The 19285-nt window shown below is 45.4% G+C and overlaps 1 protein-coding gene across 1 annotated transcript in view; it reads right to left on the bottom strand.

Moving 5' to 3' along the window:
- Window positions 1–18600, bottom strand: part of Fam189a2 (family with sequence similarity 189 member A2) — a 64244-nt gene extending 45644 nt beyond the window's left edge. The window contains exons 1-2 of the mRNA XM_004652985.2: window positions 18211–18600; window positions 7611–7667 (exon numbers count right to left, since the gene is read on the bottom strand). Of these exons, the coding sequence (XP_004653042.2) occupies window positions 7611–7667; window positions 18211–18600 (447 nt within the window). The remainder of the gene's footprint in view (window positions 1–7610; window positions 7668–18210) is intronic.
- Window positions 18601–19285: the final 685 nt, after the last annotated feature.

The raw sequence follows: 19285 nt of genomic DNA, 5'->3' as shown, positions 1-19285 counted from the left end.
AAATTATGTATAATGGGGTTGCCTGGCATTATACCCCCCTGTTATGTCTCACAGTTTCAATGTGCAGGTATGTCTTATTCTTCATTACAACCCTGAGGACAGGTATATTTACATTGTGCAAATGAGGGACTGATTCTATCACTGCCTAGGCCACTGGCTCACTGGAAGCCACAGGTCTGAGATGCCAATCTGAACTTGTACTGTCTTGGCTATTGTCACCTGGCTTTTTGGAAGAAAGGGTAAGTTCCCAAAGCTTTGACAACTCCAGACTTGAAAAAGAATTACACAAGCAAGAGTAAGAAAATGACTTACCTAATGTAGATGTCATGGCCAAAATAAGCCACTGTCTGACTTGGGGAAGGATCCACCGGTTTGCTCACAGAGAAGGAAGTAGACCAGGACAGTGGAAGGTCTTTTTTATTGATTTATTTTATTTGAAAGAGAGGAAAAGAAGCAGATAGATACAGAGAGAGAATGAGCACATCAGGACCTCCAGCCACTGCAAACACACTCCAGACTCATGTGCCACCTTGTGCATCTGGCTTTATGTGGGTACTAGGGAATCAAACCTGGATCCTTAGACTTTGCAGGCAGGCACCTTAACCACTAAGCCAGAGGATGGCAGCCCCAGCAGGTCTCACTAATGCTTTATCTGATTGTGACGTGTACAAGCTGGCTAAGTCCCGACCCACTGTTCCTTTATCGAACCAGGAGCAGCACCTGCCACACGAAGCCCACAGGGACTATACAGGAAAGAGCTTGGGAAGTACCTAAGCGTCCCAGACAGAAGGTGCCATCGACAGTTCTGCAGATTAAAACCAGCCCGTGTGCGCGTGCGTGTGTTACAGAGGATGGAACCCAGAAACTAATACCTAAGCACTTTATCTCTATGCTACATTCTCAGCCTTTCTTTTTTTTTTTTTTCTTTTGTTTGTTTGTTTTTCGAGGTAGGGTCTCACTCTAGCTCAGACTGACCTGGAACTCATTAGGTAGTCTCAGGGTGGCCTCGAGTTCACAACGACCCTCCTACCTCTGCCTCCCGAGTGCTGGGATTAGACATGCGCCTCCATGCCCAGCACATTCTCAGCCTTTCTTATATGAGACAGGGTCTTGCTAAGTTGCCCAGGTTGACCTCAAACTTGTGAGATCCTCCTGCCTCAGCCTCCCAAGTAACTGTGTGCACCACCATAGTAAGGCATTTTAATGCCTTTAAAAACAAGAGTGAGGAGCAGGGCATGGTGGTAAGAGGTAAGAGGATCACTATAAGTTTGAGGCCAGCCTGGGGCTATGGAGTGAGTTCTAGGTCAGTCTGAGCTACAATAAGACCCTACCTTGAAATAAAACATCAAAAAAAAACAAAAAAAATTCAGATATAGCCAGCATGGTAGTACACACCTTTAACCCCAGCACTTGGGAGGCAGAAGTAGGAGGATTGCAGTGAGTTCAAGACCCGCCTGAGACTATATAGTGAATTCCAGGTCAAGCTGGGCTAGAGTGAGACCCTACCTTGAGAAACAAACAAGAAAAAAAATATTCCAGAAATAAAAAGAGCAAGGGGCTGAAAATGTAACTCAGTTGATACAGTGCTTGTCTAGCATTAAGCCTGGGCTCAAACCCTAGCATCTGATAAAACCAGGTATGGTGACACGGACCTGGAATCTGAGCACTCAGAAGGTAGAGGCAAGAGGATCAGGTCAAGTCATCTTAGGCTATAGAATGAGTTCTTTGTTGTTAAAAATAAAAATGATGTTTCTGGGACTGGAAAGATGGCTTAGCAGTTGAGGCATTTGCCGGCAAAGCCAAAAGACCTCGGTTCGATTCCCCAACACCCACGTGAGACAGATGCCCAAGGTGGAGCATGCGTCTGGAGTTCATTTGCAGTGGCTAGAGGTCCTGGTGTGCCCATTCTCTCTCTTTCTCTCTCTCTCTTTCTCAGTATCTGCCTCTTTCTCGCACTCTCACAAATAAATAAATATGTTTTAAAAATGATGTTTCAGTTATACACAGAAGCTTATACTGGCCTGTTGAAATGTCAAACTGTTAATACTATTAATCTGTTAAGTGAAATACCATCAAAGCATGAGAGAAGGTTCTGGAAATGTACAATGTGAGAACACAAAAGGCTCAAAGTATTGTTCTGACCTAAGGCGCTTAGTATTGTACAGACATAGAAATTAAGAAATTTCCCCAAGGTTACCAGATAATTAGTAGCAACGTGTCAGCAGCTTTCATGAACTATGGAATAATAAGGGCTCATTCCAAATTATTGACAGGCAAGAAGCACATGCAAAAGAATTAGACTGCACAAGGCCAAAGTGCCCCAGAGCTCATTCTGGGAAAGCGCCAACTCCTGCCGCATGTGGGTACTGGAGCCTCTCCAACCCTTCCTGCCATCGGGAATGAAAGCAGAAAGAAAGCGCTGCCTCGTGCCCTGCAGCATAGCTAACTGGGAACTCCTTCTGACTGGCTAGTGAAGGTCAGCCCTCAACCTTGTTGGACAAAGTGTCCAGGTGTTCCACAACTCTCCATCCAAGACCCAGTAAGATGAAAACTCCCCAGATCTCAAAGAATTCTGTGGGGCAGAACTATTTTACCAACCTAGCTTACTTGGAGAAAATGAAGGAAGAAAATATATACTTTAAGTCATTATTAACATTTCCAACCTTTCAGGCTGGAAAGAGGCTTAGCGGTTAAGGTGCTTGCCGGCAAAGCCACAGGACCCAGGATCAATTCTCCAGTACCCATGTAAAACCATATGCACAAGGTGGCACATGCACCTGGAGTTTGTTGGCAGTGGGGAGAGGCACTCGCATGCCCATTCTGTCTTTCTATATCTGCCTCTTTCTCTTTCAATAAATAGATTTTTTTGTTTTGGTTTTTATTTATTTATTATAGAGAGACAGAGGGAAATTGAGAATGGGCACACCAGGGCCTCTCCACTGCAAACAAATTCCAGATACATGTGACCCCATGTAAATCTGGCTTATGTGGGAACTGGGGAATCAAACCAGGATCCTTAGGCTTCATAGGCAAGCACCTTAACTACTAAGCCATCTATCCAACCCAAACAAAATATTTTGTAAAAAAAAAAAAAATTCATAGGCCTGGAAGATGGCTTACCAGTTAAGGTGCTTGCCTGCAACACATGTTCTACTTTCCAGGTCCCACATAAGCCAGGCACACAGTAACACAAGTATACAATGTCCCACACGTGTACAAGGGGGTACACGTGTCTGGAGTTGGATTGCAGTGGCTAGAAGCCCTGAAGCATCACTCCCTCTCCCTCTCCCTCCCTCCCTCTCTCTCTCTCATTAAAAAAAAAAAAAAAAAAGATCAGGGCTGGAGAAATGGCATAGCAGTTAAAGCACAAGTCTGCAAAGCCAAAGGACCCAGGTTCAATACCCCAGTACCCACATAAGCCAAACACACAAGGTGGCACATGCATCTGGAGTTTATTTGCAGTGGCTAGAGGCCCTGGCACACCTACTCTCTCTCTCTCAGATGAATAAATTTTTAAATTAAAAAGAAAGATCAATCTGTTGGGCTTGCCTCAAAATAAATAAATAAATAGACTTTTCATGGCCAATTTTCATACTGCATATAATTTAATCACAATCCTTTTCCATTACCGTCTCTTGTTCTCCTTTTCTCATCTTCCTTCCACTGTAGCCCTCGTAATTCTTTCCAAATTGTCCCTCTTCTACTTAGATGTCTTGTTTTTCCCTCTTCTACCATCCATGACGGGATATTGATGGAACCACTTATGCAGGTTTTGTGCAAGGAAGGACAGATGCACGAAGCCATGAATGCAACAGTCATTTAATGTCTGGAAGACCGAATTCCATAGCACTCCTTCCATCCTCTGGCTCTGGTATTTCTTCCCACCCACTCTCCTACAATGTTCCCTGAGCTTTGGATGGGGTACACAGATGTCTCATTTAGCACTAAGTACTCCTCAGTCACTTATTCTCAGCATTAAATCATTTTTAATCTCTCTAGACAATGAAGTTTTATGCTAAATACCATAAATGTGAAGGGAGAATTTGCCGCATCCTTCCTTTGGGGTGAGGCGAAAGTCTAGGGGATCTGCAGATGACAATAAGCCACATGCTACCCAAGAACATGGCTAGGGAGAAGCCTTCATTCTTAACACTAAAGAACAGAACTCTTTCTACAAGTTTGAGGGTCGAATTTATCCCATCTGTCCCAAACTGACAAGAAGAAAGACACAACGGCTCCAATTGCCACTTCACAACCCAGATTAGAGGCAGAGGCAGATGGACTTTCAGGTGACTCTTACTAATAAATGCATCAAAATCCATTTTATTCAGACAATTCCATGTACTAACTGAAATGCCTGGACATAACAATCTTAGCGTTCATGTTCAGAACGGACTCTGTGATTTCTAAGCACTTACAAAATATTTTATTAGAATGAAAAAGGAATGATACAGAAAAGAACTAGCATTCTTTACAGATGGGAACTTGTTGGCTTTTTGTGGAAAACAGACAACCTAGAATACTGCGCACAGGCATCTGCTTGATCCTGGTCACAGCAAAACGTATTTAAAACCTATTTCCCAACACTATTGTTTTTGTTTGCCAAACACATGAGTATTTGCAGTATAAGGAAGAGAATCCAATGAATGAAGCTTCTAACTTTAGTTTCTATGAAAACTTGTATTTGAAGGAATGAGGTCAAAATGGCCTTCCTTTGATCAAACTAATAGAAATACTGAGATATAGTGGCACACAGCCTTGGTGGGTAATCAATAGCTTTCTGATTGGCTAACAGATCTTCTCAGTAGAAAGGAACCCACATCTGAAAGTGGGAACCCTAGGGAGACAAAGATTATGCTCTCCAATGCCAAGCTCCCACTTCTTTGCCTAAAAGAGGGGCTACATCCATCCAAATCTCCCTAAATTAATAAGGCTTATCCCATTTAGCCTGTGCTGACTTCACTCTCCTTTGGAGAATCTATCTCTCTTTTTCAGAAGGTAGCAAGACACAAGGAGATAAACTAACCCTCGCACTGCATCCAGCCACAGTTGAAACCACAGAGGAATTGGGGAGATGAGCAAGAGCACTGCTTCCATGCTGAATCTGATAATCAGTGGCAGAGTGAAGGAGACAGACCCTGAGGACACTCAACACCTACCAAAGCAGAGGTGCAGAGGCTCCTAGGAGCTCATGACTGAAGTAGACTTAAAACTCACCCAATGGAGCTTAGGGAACTTTGTGGAAGAGGGGGAAGAAAGAGTGTAAGAGCCACAGGTTGGGACATCATGCCCACAAGAGGTACTCCTCCCCCAACAATTGACTGCTGTTCCAAAAATGCATAACCCATGACCCCATGGGGATTTCCTGCATACCCACTAGGAGGGCCCCCAGTGGAAGGGGGGCAGGGATGAGGGAAAGGATGGTAGCAACTCATGATGTATCCATACTAAGTAGTTCCATAATTAATAAAGAAAGAACAGATGGGGGAAGAAAAAAAAGAAGAAATACGGAGGTAATCACAGTGACAGTCATAAAGAAGGCATCCAAAGGCAACTGGTTCTCACAAGGGAATGTCCCCATATTCTAGACAGGTGTGCATAACAACAGAATATGACCACAGCTAGCCTCTCAAAGGACCCTGATGTGAACCAACTTTGCCCCAACCTCCAAAATACTCCCTGAAAATCCTACATAACTGTTGTTGCAGGGATGGGTATGTAACATTTTGGAGAGAGAAACAAGAGAGTTAAGACAAAAGTAAAAGAGAGGTTTTGAGAACTCACTCCGACCTACACTCCTCAGTGATCTCTGTAGTCCACCTCTGAGGTGCACATGGCCCTGCAGAGAGATGAGTGTAAAAGGGACAAGGCCCGGACCTCATGGAATCATTTCCAGGAGAAGATTGCCAACAAACACTAAGCAGCAAGTCCATAGGCTGAGCAGCCCACTGAGCCAATGGAGTTGGGACAGGACATTAAACTGAGTTCTGGGGACCAGGATCCAGTTATCTCAGGGGCCAGCAGAGGTCCCTCTGGGGGCATGACTACTGAGCTGAAAGCCAGAAGAGAAGGCGCCAGCCAGGCACCTGCTGGAAAGTTCTAAGAAGGAAGGTCCCTGAGGTATACAGAGGAGAGGTGGAGGAGAGAGAGGCAGGAACCCTAGCACCCCTCTTCTCCTCTCCTGCTTCCTCACATGTTAAATGCTCCAGTGCTTCCAAACATATCAAAAGTGTTTTACAAAATGCAATGAAAAATGGCATTACAACATGTCACCTATGTCACTTTGTGGAATTGAAAATATGTAGTTTTAAGAACATCAAAGCAACTTGGAGCTCCATGATTCAGCTATAAGAAGATGCTACAAGGTGCTACCTTGCTTCATGGGCTCCATTCTGGCTACCTACTGGCTGGCAAACTGAGGTTTTTTTAAGACCAACCACTGAGTATGTAGTCAAAATAACTTTTGGACATATGATAGAAAAATAAGAAGATAAGTTACTAGGTGTAAGTTTTTATAATAGTAGTTTCAGAATCAAAATGGCATAAGAAATTTTAAAAAGGCAAATATGGGCTGGAAGATGGCTTAGCAGTTAAGCACTTGCCTGTGAAGCCTAAGGACCCTGGTTCAAGGCTCAATTCCCCAGGACCCACGTTAGCCAGATGGACAAGGGGGCACATGCATCTGGAGTTCATTTGCAGTGGCTGGAGGCCCTGGTCTGCCCATTCTCTCCCTTCCTCTCTCTCTCTTTCTTCTCTCTCCTCTCTCTCTCTCTCTGCCTCTTTCTCTCTCAGTCTGTTGCTCTCAAATAAGTAAATAAAAATAAATGAAAAAAAAATTTTTTTGTTCATTTTTTATTTATTTATTTGAGAGCGACAGACATAGAGAGAAAGACAGATAGAGGGAGAGAGAGAGAATGGGTGCGCCAGGGCTTCCAGCCACTGCAAACAAACTCCAGACGCGTGCGGCCCCCCTTGTGCATCTGGCTAACATGGGACCTGGGGAACCGAGCCTCGAACCGGGGTCCTTAGGCTTCACAGGCAAGCGCTTAACCGCTAAGCCATCTCTCCAGCCCGAAAAAAAAAAAAAAAATTGAAAGGCAAATATTTAGAATGTTCTAGTTGTTATGACCTGCTCACTTTAAATGGCTCATTTTGTAATATTCATTTTAATTGACAGAGAAAGAAGGCTAAAGTCACCAATAAATCTATTAGTAAAAATATATATATGTGTGTGCTAAAAAGATAAAACTATGAGGTTGTCCTGCCAAAACATCCTAACATGGAAAACTCATGTATTGCAAGTAACATGTAAGAGTTGCTTCAAAAGAATCGAAAAAGAAAAGAAAAACAAGTGTGGGTATGGGGTTAATGTGGGGCCAAGCAAGATCAGCTTTGAGTGAACAATTTTGGAAGCTGGGTGACAGGTACAGTGAATTCATTGCTGGTTCCCTCCACATCTGTGTCTGTTTAAGACCATTAAGAGTGAGCAGGTTTGTTTTGGGTTTAGATTGTGTCTTTCCAGTGAATCTAGTTCTAGAATTAGACACATGCATAACACTGGGTGTGTACACATTCTGTATAGGGTAACCTGTCCTATCACCCATACATACCAGGAGTATCATAGGCCTCTTCCATGTGGTTAATCCAATTATTCCAGAGAGGATCACCTGTAAAGATAAACATATCATCAACCCAGAAAATAAACAATCCCAGTGAACTAACCTCGCAGTCTCAAACATATTTTTTTTTAACTTTGTGAGACTCCCAGGCATTCTAACTCAAACATTTGCTATTCCTGCCGACTGCACGAGCAACCAGTAACCCACTCCGAGCCACCTTCCCTGGCAAGCTCACAAAGCACGGTGACCGTCTGTTCATGTTGTCCTTTGTCCCCAAGGAACACAGAATCAGCATCTCCAAGACCTGCCAGAGTCGGGCTAAGATGATGTGCATCTGCACATCCCTCTCTTCACTGGCTGGGTACCTTTGTGGCCCAGGTGAGCTCTTCAAAATGGTAGACAAGACCCTCAAAGGGCTCCCCTTGCCCATGTCTCCAAGCCTGGTTTCCATGTTCCTCCACTCAGCCACCATATTCCTCCCTTCCAAACAGCCCTGTCCTGCCTGGACCAGCCAGGCCACAGTCATTCCTGGACTGTGTCTTCCTTTTCACTGCTGCTCTCCCTCTCCTCTCCATGGCCGCCTAGCTGTGTGGGAAGGGCTAACTATGCCACAAGGCCTAACCTGACAGCCTCTCCCTCTGAGAAGCCTGATCTCTCCAGCCCACGCACCGGGAAGCCTTCTGCACATGGCTTCTTTATTTCCATAAAAGCTCTCTATCATAATAATTTGAGGACTGCATCTCTGCATTGTCTACCAGTCTTGTCTGGGAACCCCTTGCTCCCAGCATGGCGCCGTCACATGGCTGGCAACGAATCAATGTTTCTGAGCATTTAGTCCACGAAGGGGGAGAGTTAGAGAGAAAGTTCCGGTGTTGCACAATGTCATTTCAATATACAACGAGCTGCAATTCTCAGTAAAGGATCATTGCCAAAACATAAAGTGGAACCACTGTGGACCTTCTGGATGACATGGTTCAGTGAGCCACTGAGGAAGGAGCAGTGAGTCTTGAGTCCCCGGCACCAGAGACCACTTGAGCACACTCTCCATGTGGGGCAGCGTGTGTCCAGGTACAGATCCTGTACCAGCTCAAGTCACCATGCCTGCTGACTACGAATACCACTTCAGACTGGAAGCACCCAGGTCCACTTGCAATACCCTATTCTCACTAACTGATTCAATCACTCCACCCACTCAACCAGTAGGGGACAAGTACCAAGGGCCAAAAACCCTGTGTGGGCAGGCAAGTGACAATTACTTTCTATTTCACTCTATCACTGTAGTCCCCTCGTTTCTAAAAGAATTCCTGCCTCCCTTCTCTCGACCGTGTGCACTTCGTCTCTTCACGTGACGTGGCTAAGTCATTTCATGTCTCTGGCCTTCACTCCGGTTTCTGAAAAAGGTGTAAGTGAAAGAAGCCACCTCTGGGTCTCTTCTAGCTCATAAGATTGACTCAAGCTCGGCACAGTGCACACACCTATAATGCCCACAACTAAGGAGACTATGACAACAGGATCACAAGTTCAAAGTCAGCCTTGACCCTGTCTCGAACAACCAAAAACACAACTACAAAAGACAAATCAAGACTGACCCCCCTTTGGGGGCAGTAGTATTCTGTTTACATAGTAATGACAAGAAGCTCCTCAGGAGCCCTGGCATATGCTATGTAGGCACACAGCCTCAGGTGTCCCACATACACGTGCTCGTGTGCCGGCGGGTGCATCTGCATACGCATGTGTCTGTGCGCGTGTCCACATGAAAGTGCATCTCCTCCTGCCCATCCTAATGCAACTGAACTTTGCTAAGGAAACACAAACTCTTTTTATGCAAACATGACTGACAATCTTACTGCCCTTGAGGGAAACACAAACTGCCTGCTTCAGTGAAAAATAACTACGATTTGAATTATTCATGGAGGTTTTATTTGTGTTCCCAGTCTCCCTCAGCACAGACCCTGTAGTGTAGCTTTCTAGAACATTATTTTTTTTCCCATTTGAAAAACATTGAAATGGAGTATCAAGCTCAAGACATAAAAGCCCACAAAACAGTGATGCATCTAAGCTACGCATCCCCTTCCATCAGCCTTGCCATCTACCTCCGCTGTGGTCACATTTCAGTATATTTACGTATTTTTATATATGCATATATTTTTCTCTAAATTTTTATCACTACTCCCAAGAATGACATACACAATCACACACACATACAAAACTACAAGGGTGTGATTTCCACAAAATCATCATAAAAGATTCACTTTGCCTGTCTCAGTTTTCCTCTACCAATCAATAAGTCGCTGGAATCTTCTCAATTCTACTACATAGTCAGTCATAATCGATTGCAGCTCAATGGCTATACAATCTCCATTGTGTGGCCATGTCTAATGTGTTCAGTCATTTCTGTATTCATGGGCATTCACTCTGTTCCCAGTGTCTTGCCCTCACAAACAATGCTACCATACACATCCCACACATGTCTTTAAATACAAGAAAGGAGTTGCTACATGGGAAAGCATTTCTGGGTTTTTTTTCCTAGTGTAACAGGTAGATCTGTAATTAAAAGAAGGGCCTAGGCTATCTTTATTGCTTCCTTTTGAGGTGGTATTTTGTTTACATAGTAATGACAAGCTATAGAAGATATACTTCAGCCAAGCGTAGTGGTGTATTACTTTAATCCCAGCATTAGGGAGGCAGAGGTAGAAGGATCAGCATGAATTTGAGGCCACCCTGAGACTACATAGTGAATTCCAGGTCAGCCTGGGCAAGACCAAGACCCTACCTCAAAAAAAAAAAAAAAAAAAAAAAACCAGAAAGAAAGAAATAAAATATACTTGAGGGGCTGGAGAGATGGATTAATGGTTAAGGGATTTGCCTGTGAAGCCAAAGGACCTAGGTTCAATTCCCCAGGACCCACATAAGCCAGATGCAAAGGAGCACATGCGTCTGGAGTTTGTTTGCAGTGGCTGGAGGTCCTGTAGTGCCCATTCTCTCTGTGTCTGGCTCTCTTCTCTCTCTTTCTCTCTCTCCCTCTGCTTGCAAATAAATAAATAAACAAATAAATAATTTTTTAAAAAAGAAAATATACTTGAAAACTACATACAAGTGTATGAAATAGGTAAGAAATTTCAATAGCCTCAAAATATATTTCACAAAGCTATCTAAGACCTTGATGGGGAGAAATATAAAGTTTATAGGGCAATATTAAATAACCCAAATAATCAAAATAGTGCCAAGTTCATGGATTAAAGTCAAACTATTTAAAAGGATCACCCTCACTTGAGCTCTTTCATAGACTAGCATACAATCAATAAGCTTGTGTAAATCACCTCACTTATCAGGTGCTCGAAGAAATGTCAGCCAGGCACAGTGGTGCAGGCCTTAGTCCCAGACACTCAGTAGGCTGAGGCAAAAAAGATCACAAGTTCAAGACATGCGTGAGCTACACAGTGAGTTCAAGGCCAGAAGAGCAATTCAGTAGACTCTATTTCAAAACAGACAGTTAAAAAGAACATTGAGAATAGAGCTCAGTGAGTGCCTCAATCCCTGGTAGCAAGATGGAAGGGAGAAGGGAGAAAGGGAGGGAAGGCGGGAGGGAGGGAGAGAAACCAAACAGAAATAAAACTGAAAATCTCCATCCCCATTTGGGGTGGGAATTATACCTGCATCACCTCAGTCTCAGGCCTGCAACAATCCTACACCCCACTGACTTTCACCCAGTACTGACTCTTTCTCAGGCCTCGGGAATCCCAGAGCATTCTTGGAGCACTGTGAGCAGGTGGCGGGAGAAGGGCAACAGGAATGGTGGCAAGAGCTGAGAGGCTCTGCTGGGTGATCGGACCTTTGAAGAGTTCAAGACACACTTCACCTCAACGAGGTGTAGAATTCCCGAATGGGGACAGGGACTAGGGAAGGGCAAAAGAAAAAGGTAGACTATCCCCTGCTTCCCCTTCCTGGTGGCAACAGGAGCTTAGGGAGACAAGGAGACTCCTTAGCAACAGCCTGTCATGGCTTCCACCACGGCATAGTGCTACTTACCAAACTGCCCATCTCATGAGGCTTGTACCTGGGAGTCCTCATTCAAATACCACGGAAGGCTTCTAGTGATGGCAAAAGTCAATGAATGAATGGAGACCAGAAATAAGGTGAGCTTGATAACGGATGACTATGTAAGCCCAAACACACTTCCACTACCTGTGCTTCCTGAAAAAGCATGCTGGCAGAAAACAGCACCCGTGTCAGCATCCTTCCAGCCCAGCCCACGATGCCCTGAACAAGCAAGCAAGAACATATGTCCCAACACCAAACCATCTCCACATTATGATACTGAGATTTAGTATAATTTTTGTTTCATTTTCTATAAACTATCGCTTATGGCTTGTAGGAAAGGAAGGGAGTTTTCCTTTTCTCTTTTTTTAAATAATTTTTTATTTTTTAAGTTTTGTTTATTTGAGAGAGTGAGTGAGAGATAGACAGAGAGATTAGATGCACCAGGGCCTCCAGCTACTGCAAACGAACTCCAGACACATGTGCCACCTTGTGCATCTGGTTTATGTGGGTCCTGGGTAATTAAACCAGGGTCCTTTGGCTTTGCAGGCAAACACTTTAACCGCTAAGCCATTCCTCCAGCCCGAGTGTTCCTTTTCTGATAATGTGAAGAAGTTCCACGAAGTGTCCCAGAAGAAAGGTCAGTGTAGCCCACTACATCAGTTACTTTCTCCTTGCTGGGAAAAAATACCTAACCAGAAGCAGCTTATGTAAGGAAGGGTTTATTTGGTCTTATGGTTCCAAGGGAAAGTCTATCATGACAGGGAAAGCATGTAGGAGCATGCAGCTGGCATGATATCCTCACATCAGCAATAGGGAAGCAGACAGAGCCAGCTGGCTAGCCTGTGAAACTTCAAGGCCTGTCCCCAGTGACATACTTCCTCTAGCAAGATTTCACCTCCTAAAAGTTCCACAACCTTCCTCAACAGCACCACCAATGGAGGGTTAAGTGTCCAAACACATCAGCCTATGGGAGACAATCTATAGTCATACCACCACACCCATCTTGAATAGCTAACATGTAGCCATTTTCCAGCTTAAAAAAATCAAATCATTAAAGTCAAAAGCTTATAAGTCTACTGCAGTATTTTCCCTGGCTGATCCACAGGCATGTCTTAGGGCAAAAATGTTCTGTATCATTTATCAAAAGCTACTGATCTAAATACAAAGATTTAAAAAAAAAAGTCATGTTGTAAATGCCCCCATGTTACTTATAAATAGGCACAAAATAATTGCTCAAACTTCTCAATGTCCTTTACCTTTTATGCTACCAACTGAAAAAAAAAATGTGTGTCTGTGAAAGAGAGAGAGAGAAAGAGAAAGTGAGTGTGGGAATGGTATGTTAAAAAAAACTGAGATTGTTCCATTTCTATGTAGCATAACTCATTTTCAAAACTAAGTAAGTGGGCAACTGGCTATTCCTAATACTCATATGGTAGGCATCATGATGTCTTAGGTAAGGGGCAGCCTATTTATTTTACTTTGATTACATGCTGTCTTTGGCAGGGTTTTAGTATGTGCCAGGCCTGATGTGAGGGTCCAGCAGCCAAGTACAGTCCTATATGTTCTCTATACCCTCCAAAATCAACCTGGGGCAAGGACCTTCTCACCCATTTTACAGATAAGCAGATGAGGCTAAGGGGCTCAGAGACTTATTCAAGGCACAGAACTTACTAATATGACTCTCCTGCCATGTAAAATAAGAGACTGAAGAAAATCAATAAAATTCACTTCCAATTTTATTTTAAATGTCCCCAAACTATTTTATGCACATAAAATAAAATATATTACTGTTTCACGGGAAGAGAAGTAGAATTTAATGGATGTGATAGAATATGTGTGTTTACTATTTTCATTTTTTAAAATGAATTCAGAAATTTTATGTCTGTTTCTTCCTTGGCTGTTCACTCTCTCATATGTCAGTGACTGTAATTTTTTTTCAAGGTGGGGTCTCAGTCTAGTCCAGGCTGACCTGGAACTCTGTTGCCCCAGGTTGGCCTCAAATTCACAATGATCCTCCTACTCAGCCTCCTGAATGCTGATATTAAAGGTGTATACCACCATGCCTAGCCTGCACGTTTTTTAAAAAGATTTATCTTAATGATTTAAGAATATGGAATATTCACATAGAATCATAAGACTCAAGAGAGAGAGGATGAAAATTCAGATTACTGACTTAAAGCAGGGAGAAAGGAATGTATACAGATTATAAGGACATTGGGGCTCCCAGAAGCTAACAACACAATAATCAATTTTCTGTCACTCAGCTGAAATAGTACGCAAGGATCATACATGTCATCAAAGTCAAGAATACTGTTTTTCTGAGAAAAATGAAACAGTGCAATGCTCTCTACTTTTTACTTAAATCTGGCCAAGTCTCCCACAATCACAATAATATCTAAGTAATATTAACTAACCACAGCTCTACACGGAGAGCCAGGACAATATGACCTGAATGCGGACATCAAGATCCTCCTTTAGCAACCCACTAACTGCAGGTTGTTTTTAGAGGCGGATAACCACTTAGTGTCATGAACTTTGGAAATAATAATTTATTGAGTCATTAACCAAGGACACCAGGAAAAGAAAGAAATGATCACAAAGTGTCCAAATGAGAAAGACTACATCAAAACGCTGCCTTCAAGTTACTGATCATATGCATGTAAAGTATGAGAAAGGTTCTTCACATGCTTAATTCTTAAATGTATTCTCAAACAGACACCATAAATCCCTTTGGGGTTCAAACAAGTGGGGGAAGCCTATACAATTCAGACTGGGAACTCTTACAGGGCGTGATTGGAAAAATGTTCTGGAATCAAACTATGTTTAACAACATAGTATTTTCAAATGAGTATGTTGGCCCCTGAACTTAATTTGGTATTATATATATAACCAACATTTTTACTATAATCAAATTAAAATTTGCCAATTCACAAGCCATAAGTTACAGAATGGTCATTGAAAGCTTGAAATAAGAGGATACGCTCCTGCAGAGCGCAGGTTTGCAGAATAGCAGTCACAGTTGCTACCTCCACTCAACACCTAGTATCATATGCCACTAAAACTGCTGAGTGGGATTAGGAATGCAGTTTAGAGGCAGAGCTCCTGTCTGGGCCCTGAGTTCAACTCCTAGAGCTGCAAAAGGGAGGAAGGGAGGGGGGAAAAAGAAGGAAATTCTGAGTAGACAAATAAATATGCTGGGCCCATACAATGGACTATCACTCCACAATGACAGGAATGAATTACTGATAAATACCACAGACTGAGTCAGTCAGTCCTGAAAGAACATGTGATAGGATCCCATACATGAAATATCCAGAAAGGGACAGAGAGTAAGAACATCACGGGCACGTGGATAGAAGTGGGAAGAAGAGAAATGGCCACTAAGTACAAATGACTTTTGGGAGTAAGGAAAATTTTTGGTGATGTTTGCACTATGGTGAACTTACTGAAAGTGACTGGTGGTGCTCTACATAGATGAGCTGTACCACATGTGAGCTACATCTTAGGACGGCTGCTTTTCAATTTCTGTCATCCTCAAGTCACCCTTTTTCAGATTTTTTTTCATTAAAAACTTTAATTTAGCTATTGAGTTCATTGCAAGTCCTTTCTTTTAAAGATATACACTAGGGGCTGTAAAGATGATTTTGAGGTTAAGCTGTTTGTCTATAAGCCCTAAGGACCCAGGTCCGATTCCCCAGTACCCATTTAAGCCAGAGGCACTGGGTGGCACATGCATCTGGAGTTCATTTGCAGTGGCTGAGGCCTGGTGCACCTGTTCTCGTGTCTCTCTCCCTCCCTCCCCCGCGCGCTCATGCGCTCTCTCTCTCCCACTCATAAAATAAAATAAAAATCTAAAACAGAAATATACACTGGGATGTTTGATGGCTGAAGTTATGATACCTGAAATTTACCTTATTCAGTGAGCATTAAGAAGAGGGAGTAACATCATGTCTACACTGGGCAGATGTTGATAGCTCCTGAGGCTACTGATGGGTAAACACACAGGCCCATTAGACTGTTCTTTCTGCATGTGTTGTGATTTTAGATGTTTTCATAGTAAAATGTTAAAAGTGAAAGGGGGGTTCTGAAGACTTCAGGTCACTTCCATGCTAGCTCTCTGTGCTCTCTACAAAGAGATTGTGCATTTTAGAAATAGACACAGATGGAAATATTTAAACATGAATGATGTGATCCCTGAGATTTACTTCAAAATAATATGGGAATTTAATCTCACAAATGGACTGGGGAGCACGAAGGACCTAATTCTTACTGTGTGTGGCATAGCCGGCCCTGAGTCTATCAGTCTATCTGAACCTACGGGGCCAGAGGCAGGGCCCAGGAAGCAGGAGCCGAAAAAACCACTGTTTCATTGTGAGGGAAGGGTATCTGTGGGCTCATTATACACTAACTACAAATCTAACTTTTCGCATATGTTTTGGGTTTTCTTGTGGATTGTTTTCTTTGGTTTTTGGTTTTTCATGGTAGAGTCTCTCACTAGCCCAGGCTGACCCAGAATTCACTATGTAGTCTCAGGCTGGCCTGAAACTCTCAGTGATCCTCCTACCTCAGCCACCCAAGTGCTGGGATTAAAGGCAGAATTATGGTATCTAATGCCATCTTATTAAAATCGTTTTTGGTTGTCCTATAGATCCAGTATCCATTGGTTCTGTTGTCACTTTGCACATTTTGAGGTCAACCTCAGGAACAGGTCATATACAAAAAAGAATTGTAGTTACAGGGTTGTATATAAAGCTGACTGGGGGGGGGGGGGTGACATTAGAGAGAACTCCATTCCAAGTCCTTGATTCCTCCTTTGCTCTGACTTGCTTAGGTCTGGGGACATGGACATGCCAGCCAGCAAGCCCAAGGTATTAGTCTTCACCTTCTGGTTGACGGGCCTTGTTTTATGTCATCAAATCCAACTGTGGTGACTGACATCTAAGAGCACTGGTTTACCTCTGAAATAATTCACACTTGGAAATTGATCTGATGTCAATTTTAGGGGGGGAAAAAAAAACTCTTTCTAAAAGTCCTGAACTAGGTATCTTTGGAAAACAACATATCCTGATTTTAAAAATTAACAGGTATGCAAGATGCTGACCTATGTATGGTGTTTGGAGGAATGAGACACAGCAACCATTTGGCCGAGCAGCCTGAGAGGTAAAGCTGGGAGCATTGTGGATCTAGTTCCTACCCTATCTGTAGTATCCAGCCCTCCAGGGTTTTCCAGAATATCAGAGTACAGACAGAGAGTCCAGAGGCATGGCCATGCTGGGATGTTCTGTCACAGAACTTCATTCAACATGGCATAACAGGAGCGAGGTACCCCAGTAGGATCATCAACACCAAACTGTTTCAAAACAATTACAGAATGACAGAACTTCAGGTTCAACTTGAGGAACCTGATGCTATTAAACGACAATTGCCCTCGGTTCAATTAGTTCCCTATGTTCTTGAAATCCGGTCTGGATTCTGGCCGAGCTTGGCCCTGCAAAGCACAAATTCAGGATGTACACTCATTACAGATCTTAGTAAATGCTATAGGGTTTTAGATGGAGACAGTTCATAGAAACGTCATTTACTTTACTCATCCTCCACAACGACTGCACAAAGACTTCTTTCCAAGTCTCTCAGCCTGTGGCAACCCTCAAAAGTCGTAAAACTATTGGAAGGCAGGGATGCCTAGCCATTCACAGCCTACAGAAACTTGCTCACTGGAAGCTACCTTTCTCAGAAGTCGGGCTTCCTTGTGCCCCGGGGAGTCAGCCTTCCCCCACTGGACCAGGAGGCAAGACAGGGTTGGAGCAAGGAACACATCCCCGGCTAGCCGTCCTGCACTCTGCTGCAGGCCTAGGAGCTCATCTGTAATAACAGGTTCTGTTTCTTCAGCCCTCGCTTCTGCACAGCAGCCTCCCTGCCTCCTTGAACCCACTCCGGGTTAAGGCCCTCCGTTAATGACCAGGTACAAGCAAGCAGTTACAGCGGCCTCTTATTATCTCCTCAGCTAAAGTACACACCAGAGACACTTCACATCTATGTGTGTCTGGATGAGGGATAAAAACCAGTCATGTGTCCCCCTCCTCCCTCACTGTCACGTCGCACATCTCAGGAGTACTCGTCACTCTTAGAATACTGCTGGTACATCAATAAGCAGGACTTTGTCACTACAGTAAGAACTTGATGGCAAAAAAAAAAAGTTTACAGTCATTTTTCTCTCGCTTTCAGCCATCCAACCCCATCCTTCCCATCTCTTAAAAGAGCGAGTTATCTTCGTTTTAAGCTACTAAATAGGACGATTTTTTAAAAAATCTTTTAGCCTGCGAGGAACCGGGTGCAGTCCAATTCCCCCTTGAACTTGATTGCCTCCCCACTCTTTCCCCCACTTTCAATGTGTCCAAGCACTTGGGGTGGCTTAAGAGGGTCTGCGCTCCCCAACTGCAACCCTGGGGACCAGGAACAGTGGAGGGGACCGACCAGCTCCTCCCCACCCCCGTACCCCCCCCCCCAGGCCCTGGGGAGTGGACCCCGCCGAGGACCGAGCCTTACTCACCGAGGAGCCCGCCCAGAACGGGCACGAGTTCTTCACCTGCGGCGAGCTGCTCAGCGACAGCGCCCCGAAGCTGAGCGCCACCATGCAGCAGCCGAGGATCAGCTGCAGGAGCCCGAGCGACAGCAGCGGGCGCGCGGGGAGCAGCGCGGAGCCCGGGGCGCCGGCGGCCGAGGCGGCCCGGCGGGAGGACAGCGCGGGCGGCACGGCGGCGGCGGTGCAGCGAGGCCGCGCCGGGGGCTGCAGCGCGCCCCGGGGCCAGCGCGGCCGCAACGGGGGCAGCGGCGGCTCCTGGGCGGCGGCGGTCGCGGAGCCGGGACCCCCGGCCTGAGGCCCGCCCGACAGCCCTGCCACCGGGCAGCAGGAGCCCGGGAGCACCACGGGCAGAGACATGGACCGGCGGGGAAGGGAGCGGCCGGCGGCGGCGGCGGAGCGGAGGGCGCCGCGCACTGGGCACCGCGCGCGGGCGCCGGGCCGAGGGAGGGGCGGGAAGGAGCTGCGCACGGCCCAACCACTTGCTGCGGCCGCCGCCCGGGCTCCCGCCGCCGGCCGCGCCCACCTGCCGCCCCGCGGAGCCTCCTCCCGCGGCCACCCACGCGCGCGGTCCGCAAGTGCGCCAGCGCCTTGGGCGCTCTGGAGAGGGCGTCCAGGCAGGGTGCCCGGCCCCCGGTGTTTAAGCAAGTCGTTAAGGCTGGGAGGGAGCCCGTGGCCAGCTGTCTACCGTCCTTGATCTGTCCCCTGCCCGCTGAGCTGGGAACCGAGAGCAGCGCGAGGGAAGGAGACCGACCCTGGAAGGTCCAGCGGCCTTTCAATGCATCGGCAGTCCAGCCTTACAGTCCTTCGCCCCCACTCAGAGGGGGGCGTCACGACAGAGGGGGTGGGGGGTGGGGCCAGGCTGCGGACCCTACGGCAAACTGTCTACGCCTTGGACTTTGGAGAAGGACCGGGCCGCTCGAAGTTACCGCTCCCGGTAGCCTGCACCGCCTGCGCCGGCGGATTCGCGAACTGACTGCGCGAGCTGCCCGGCCGCCCGGAGGGGGCGAGTGCTTTCACGGTACCCTGAAAGCGACTGCGAGGG

This window comes from Jaculus jaculus, chromosome 1 (genome assembly GCF_020740685.1).
Source record: "Jaculus jaculus isolate mJacJac1 chromosome 1, mJacJac1.mat.Y.cur, whole genome shotgun sequence".
NCBI classification, from domain to species: Eukaryota; Metazoa; Chordata; class Mammalia; order Rodentia; family Dipodidae; genus Jaculus; species Jaculus jaculus.
Note: the sequence above shows the minus strand (reverse complement) of the source record. Positions and strands in the feature narration are given on the sequence as shown.